This window comes from Pundamilia nyererei, unplaced genomic scaffold (assembly GCF_000239375.1).
Source record: "Pundamilia nyererei isolate P.nyererei 1_Seehausen unplaced genomic scaffold, PunNye1.0 scaffold00175, whole genome shotgun sequence".
Lineage (NCBI taxonomy): Eukaryota > Metazoa > Chordata > Actinopteri > Cichliformes > Cichlidae > Pundamilia > Pundamilia nyererei.
Window position 1 is genome coordinate 727,654 of NW_005187576.1, and position 7,486 is coordinate 735,139.

Here is a 7,486-nt window from a genome sequence, read left to right on the forward strand (position 1 = left end):
TCTTGTAATTGGGATGAAGTAAACATCTGTTGAGTAATTTAACATAAAATTGTTTGATAGTGTTAATTTGGAAAGCCAAAACTCTAGCGGGTCCACCAGACCCATGAACACTGGCTGAGTAACAAAAATACGAACACCACACAAGGGTTAAATATTTCACATCACTATTCTAGTTCAACTTTGGAACTCTTACCCTTCACACATTTTACCAGTTACACTTTGTCAGATAGTTACACCAGAAGGCTGGTCCAGCCATGTGTCCAGTAAGGCCACAAATCAACACGACAAATATGTTGGTGAAGCACTAGACACAGAGTTTATGCTCCCTAGTCCTAGTTTTTAATACAAGTTGATCTTAACCCTAGTCTTCAGACAGATGCATATGGACCAAAAACAATGGTGCCAAAGAGCAAACTAGCAAGTTTCTGGGAACCAGATAAGTGCTCCCAAGACATTGTCTTCAACAAGCTGTCACACTAAAGAGAAAGCGTGGTTGGTCTCCTATTGAGATGAACCATTACAAAAGAGATGCATGGCTCAGAGACTCGTGTGGCTATACTCACCAAAAGCACAATGAAACTGTAAATTCATGGGATTAACACCCAAGCACTATGCTATTGCTACTCTCTTCCAACATCAACCACAGAATACCTAAATTATTGTAACCGATCCAAAGAATTCTATCTTGTGTGGAACTCCCTAAGATACTCCTCACAATGCTAAATACCATTACTACTTTAAGCTGTACTCAGAACTTAGTTCAACTTGCATAAGCATTTAGCAAACCTAAAGCTAAGTTAGTAAGTCAGCACTGACTCAAAGTTCAATCTTACCAATGGGTCTAAAGATCCCGGACGAGCCCCCATTTGCCACAAACTGGTTCAAAGTAGGTGACACACACCTTCACACAAGAGGTTTACTTAAATATTTAAAAAATATATATTAAACATAACCTAACCAAGAAACAGATCACCAATAGGTTAAAGTCAGGTGGAGTGGAAGAGAGCACCTGAGCAGTTTACCTGGGCCAGCTTTTATGGCCTGCAAGACACAGGTTATCTGGATTAGCTGATGATCCTTCCATGGCAGCCAAGCAGCAGGTTTGGCTTTATGAGTTTGGGAAGTTTTTAACAAGGTAAATGAACACTCTAGTTTGAAAAAATGTGAATTTCTGAGCAATTATTTCATGGTATTTCAGAGTTTACAGGTTAATTTAATGCATTACACATGGTAAATATGGGTGTTGAAAAATGTCCTTTTTCAAGCTAATAATATGTACTCGAGCTTTGCTAACACCATGTGTCATCTTTATTTTGCAGCATTTACCTCCATCCACCTAATTGCCACTGGTGTTTCCTGTTTCCTTGGGGCGGGGCTGCTATCTTTCCTGATCTATGTGTACTGTCAACGTTTCCACAAGCCTTCTCAAGAGTCTGCCATCATTCATCCCACCACCCCAAACCACCTCAACTACAAGGGCAATACCACGCCAAAGAATGAGAAGTACACACCAATGGAGTTTAAGGTAAGTGAAGCACACAATATTATGCAGAAATACAAATGAAAGTGCTGTTTACTTGGTGTTATTCAAATACACAAACACGCACACAATGTAAATATTAAGGATTCAAGGGCAGTGGGTGTGATTCATGTTTTATTTAGAGCTTTTATTCATTCATTTATCTCAATGGTGCAGTACGCGCAGAAGATGAATTACTGTTAATTTCTCTTCCTTCTCGCTCCTATACGGAGTCTGTATGACTTTACTACCTGCACCAAGCCCTTATGAATGGGGCTCATTAGCTTTCTAAAGCATTAGTCAGCCTGCGACCTCCCACTACTATCGGTCTACTGTGCATTCACATTTACAGCAAGTCAAGAAGCTGTTTTCCTTAGAAGCCTGTAGACTTTCAGTGACATTTTGCGTCCTTCAATTGTTTTACTCTCTGATTGAGTTGGGATATTGTTATTGCATTTCTTGTTCCTGTTTCTGCAAGATGCTTTTGAGAAACAGCTGAAAAAATTATCTTAAACTCTTCTTGAGCAAAACTAGGAGGTTTGATTTTTCACTCCAAAATCAGAAATTGTATCTGTCGTAAAAATTCTGGTTAGGTGTCTTTCCCTCCTGCCTCTCTGAATGACCATAGAGGATTCATTTATATTTAAAAAGAAAAATACTACAATGATCATTTAACAATTGCATCTGCACCTCCTCCTTCTTGTGAAGGTGGCTGTATAATATGCAGTTTTGGGCTGTCACGGACAAACTTACAACTACTACCCTACAAACAGGAATGCAGCATGGCGATGTCGCGCTAATCATTTTGACGCTGGCCCTTTAGTGGAAAAAAATGCAAATGGAGTAATGGAAGTAAAATGTTCCAAATGAAATGTTTGTAATTCAAACAAAGAATAAAATCCAGTTGACTTGTGGCAGCAGAAGCTTGTTTGTGTGATGTGTCCTTCAGCTGTTATCATGACTGCGCCAAGGGGGACGTAGCATGGAGACAAATAACGGAGGAGTAACAGCCATGCATCTTGGCACCGCCTCAGTAGGTATTTTCATCATACTGTCTCCATGCATCAAACTTGATGTCCTAGCCAGGTTGATTAGATCCAAGTCACACAGTGTGGACTGTAATGAACTTATAAGGTTGTCAAAATCTTGCAGTGTAGACACCTTAAGGAAAGAGGCTGGATGGGATTTGGTCCCGAGTGCTTCAGCCATAAAAAAAATCCCCCACATAGAAGAAAATCTATGTTACGTCATGATATCTCTCACAAAGGACTGGGCCATCCACATTTTACTATTGCAGCCAGGCACTCACCAGATGATGTCAAATAAGTCTGTGAGAGTTTTGAGTTTAAGGCCTGTGGGATGAGGTTCAAACTGGGCCATGCTTTTTTAACATTAACCTCGTGTTTGCAGTCTGTTGGTGTTTGTCACTAAATATCTTTTTCAATAACATTTCATTTCAACTCAACTTTAATTATATAGCGTCAGTTTAATGACAGTTGCCCCAGCGCGTAAGGTTAAGACCCCAACAATCAGACGACCCCTCTGACAAAGCACTTGGCAACAGCGCTAAGATAATCTTCGTTTTAGCTGTGAATGTGCTGGTCTTTGCTTAAAGATGCATGTTAAAAACTAATTTTAAAAAAAGAAGAAGCTAAATTCGTGTTTCAGGGTTACATTTGGACAAATAGAGGCCCTTTTTTCTCCTTTCCACACAGACTGTTTACCTGCCAGACTGCAAACTGACTGCAAATAACACACATAATTCCTTTTGCCACTGATTTTATATATTTGTACAGTATGTTGTCTGTTTCTAGAGTGCACATCAGACCACAATTTGGTTAGGCTGTCCACCTCACAAGCATCATGGCATATGTAAAGATTGTCACTTTGCTCACTATCTTCTTAGTAAAAGCCTGTAATATTAAAATAGAAGTATCATAGTATTATAAAGCTATTTTAAGTCTGTACAAAACTTATTTTTTTGCCAGCCAGTGTTTTCCAAGCGCAGATTCATCATTCATCATCAACAAACGTGGTGCCAAATAACTATTTCTCATCCCAGTGTTTTTTGATTGTGTCAGCCTCTCGATACTTGTTGTCTTCACTGTTATTGTTGGCGGTTGTGTGGATGTGTTGCTGACAGCCATCGTGGTGTTGAGAGCCCGAACTCATTAGCTTTAATGACCAGAGGGGATAGCCAGACTCTGCTGGATGTGCATCCGATGTCACCATGTAGCACTACGGCACTGTTTATGCAGTGGCTTCCCTCTCCTCCAGGCCAATTTATGTTGCCCACTGTTGTGCATTTCACTGACTCTAACCTGATTATCTTCCTGCCCTGCTCCCCAGAGCTGTTCAGATGGATTACATTAGTCTAATGCTTCCCCTGGAAAGTGTTTCACCTTATGGTCGGCTTTTACCAGAGACTCAGCAAATGCATTAGAATAAAATGTGGGTTTTAGACTTGTTTTTATTTGAGAGCTCCAATGAATTCCCGCCATCTCCTATATTAAGAGCATTGAGTATGCTTGACAAGATCCAAATTAAATTTGTTAAATTGGTTTGCTTTGGTTATGAATACACTTTCGCTCACACAATAACCTCAAAGCTACCGGAGGTATTTTATTTACCTGCAGGGAAGATTAACTTCTATATTATCTGCACCTCTGAGGAATGCAAAACAAAACTGTCCACGCCAAAAACCCTATTTCTGTCTCAAGAATTCCATCTATAATTGAATCCTCAAAACTTGGTCTGAAAGTGACTGAAAATATATTCCAGTGTTGCGTTATTTTCCAGATCTACATGTATGAGGGATTTTCCAGAAGTGGATGCCTGTATCTGTAACGAAGCAGATTGAGCTGCATAAGAGTCGAGTGTACTTCAGTAAAATAACATTTATTTTGGAAAAAATACTTGACAAGCTCATTTGCATTGGAAACATGCTGAAGTATTTTTATTGCTTTGGCAGCCACACAACTCGAGGATGTATTCACATTCACTTCCTCACCAAGTTAGAAGATAAGATTACTCATGTGGGTATAATAATTATGAGGCTAAAGACAAAGACAGTTGGCTTAGCTTAGCATGAAGATGGTAAATAAAGGGGATGGCTTACTTGGCTGTTTAATGTTTATAAAATATTGTCTGCTGGCATAGTGTTTCATAGTGTGCATATGATTTTAATGCGACTTTCTTCCCTTCTGTGTTATTTCAGACACTGAATAAAAACAACCTGCTGCCAGATGAAAGATCCAATTTCTACCCAACACCGCTCCAGCAGACGAACGTCTACACCACCACCTACTATCCCACAGCGCTCGGCAAATTTGACTACCAGCCCAACTCATCCCCATCACCGTGCAGGACCTACAACCACACTAACAATAGCTGAGACCCGCCCCAAATCCGGCTCTCCACCCCGCTGCCCCAAACGGACGCCACCCCCCAATGCCATGGTGACATAACTGAACCGACATGAACTGAAGTGTTTTTCAGAGCTTGGCCAAGTTCCTCTGATCACCATCGCCCCCTGTCTTTGCTTTCTAGCCTCTTCACGTTTGTTTTTAAGGGTCTTTTTGGAACTTTCCATCAGGAGATCTGGATTGGAGAGGAATGCCCCTGTCCTATTATAGTCAGGAACTTGTGCAAGCAGCTGGGGCTGTGTTGTTGTAAAGGCCTGACTGGATAAAGCAGTGTCAACTCTCAGCTTCATGCAGAGAACTAGTGGAAAACTCTACGAGGACGAGTAACGGCTTTAGACAGATTGTTATTACCGCGCTCTTCAGTGCCGATGCCGGGTCGGTCGAGCATCCGCACTTCTAGAGGCTAACACGAACACAATAAATTTAAAAAGAAGAAACATTTCTGTGGAGCTGGGTCACCGTTTTATGCCTCTCCATCACAAACCACATTTTCAGCTTGTAATGAACTTCGAGTCCCTCGACAGCAAAAGCAGTTACAGAGAACAAAAAGCACGTATAGCTACGTCCTTGCCACACAGCACAAAGCAAGAGAACAACAGTAAAAAAGAGAAAGCTCAATGAAGTCAATGCTGGAGTAAATTAGAGATCAATATCAGCTCGGTTGTTTGGGGGAGGGGGATCCACGCCCTTCATTGTTGCTATTTCACACGACAGAAAAGATAAGAAGTTTGGGGTTGATTAGGGTTTGTCTACGCTTCACATCATCCTCAGTCGAAGGAGAAATATACCGCTTATGAGTCGAGTCCCTTGTCTTTAGTGGGCAGGGATATCGACTCCTACAGTCAAAGCACGGAGCGTTGGAAGCGTTCTGAACTGCAAAAGCTTTGGGAATTCCGTGGGTGCCTGTATGCAATAGAAGGCAGGGGCGAGATTTGTTTTATTTCTACTTTTTTTCCTCTATTTTTTGTTTTGCTTTTCAAGAACAATACAGACTTCTGGAAAGGAATTGATTGATTCTCCAATTGATTCTCCAATGGATGCATCGATTCTGCTGAGTGCTAAATAGCCCGGTGGTCATATCAAATATGGCCAGTGTGCTGAACAAGTGGATTGGGTTTTCTATGATGGTAGAATAAGCTAGTAGATTGTCACTTGTTCATTTTTTTTTTAAATGTTTGTTTTTCTAAGATGATAATTGTTTTATGCTCAGATGAGCTGTAGCATAGGAAGAAATATTTTGTTAAATAAGATAACTAATTATTTCTTGTTTCTCTAATTTCCATTTCACTGAATGAACACATTCCTTTTGTTTTTGATTGTTCGGCTTTGTGACCATTGCATCTTCGATACATGAAATGTTAACACACAAAAAAAAAGGATTTCAATTATATTGTTTTTGCAAAGAATGTCAAAAAATATCGATCTGGGCCCTCTTGAAGAGAAAAGAAAATTGCTGAATTACGCTTGCCTAAGTTTACCAGTGAACATCAAAAGGGATGCATGCGTGTCTGAATGTAAGTGTGCTTGAATGAGCAAAGAGAGCCTACTGTATTTTGTACAATGTAAATGCTTTCATACATATGACTATGACGTCTGTAAAGCGTGTGTATGAGTGTGCGCGTGTGCGTGTGTGTGCACTTCTCCACATTGTGTTGCAGGCATTCTACTGTTTCCTTTTCCTGTTTCATGTCTGAGATGTTAATCATTGTAAGTTAAAGCATCACACCTCTGGTCCGTGCGGAGGTGGAATGGACGTTATTTATAGTCAAAGCTTGGTTTATAAAGGGCATTCTCACAGCTATATTTTATTATTATTGCCTGATCGATGAATGCTAACCCAGCAATGCTTTTCAGTTCAGCTAATGTACATGCACGAGATGAGAGCTCTATCTGTATATAGGAGCGACAGCCTTCTACCCATTTAATGTCCTTGAAGACAGTTGTGTATATGTATCTGTATATTGTATAGCTAACACTGTTTGTTTAAAAAAAAGCCTTATAGTTGTTTAAAGAGAAAAAAAGTACAGCAGCTAAGTACACACCAACCATGAGGTTTGTTTGGGGACAGAGCTCCACAACGTGACCGACCGCTTGTGACTTGTGACCTTTCCCAGCTGCTCAAACACAAAATCTCCAGAGTCACATGAACCCGGAATGAAAATAACCCACCAATGAGAGTACCGCGTATCATACGCTGGAAATGATCATTTATAACGGCGATATGAAATTTAAAAAGATGTCATTTTGATGTAAACTCAGCTTGTGGTCAGACGGGCGTTCAACTAACTGGTCGATCTCGAGCTCTGTCCCCTGCGATGTGAGGCTCTGTGTCCTTCTATGCAACTTACCAGGTGTACTGTTAGACCTGTCATGTAGACAAATGTATAGTAATCACTGCCTTTTAGACACTGTGAATTTTTGGTACCCTATATTTTTGTATATTGTACATTATCAAAGGACAATAAACCTTGATGCCAACATAAAACACTGGACTTTCTGGACTTTGGTTTTGCACAACACTGGTCACTATATTCTTCATTTC

The 7,486-nt window shown here is 40.4% G+C and overlaps 1 protein-coding gene across 1 annotated transcript in view; it reads left to right on the forward strand.

Annotated features, from left to right (window-relative positions):
• sema5ba (sema domain, seven thrombospondin repeats (type 1 and type 1-like), transmembrane domain (TM) and short cytoplasmic domain, (semaphorin) 5Ba) overlaps positions 1–7,429 on the forward strand; it is an 87,961-nt gene extending 80,532 nt beyond the window's left edge. The window contains exons 20-21 of the mRNA XM_013914151.1: positions 1,320–1,525; positions 4,737–7,429. Coding sequence (XP_013769605.1) covers positions 1,320–1,525; positions 4,737–4,913 — 383 coding nt within the window. The 3' untranslated portion in view covers positions 4,914–7,429. The remainder of the gene's footprint in view (positions 1–1,319; positions 1,526–4,736) is intronic.
• The last annotated feature ends 57 nt before the right edge of the window (positions 7,430–7,486 follow it).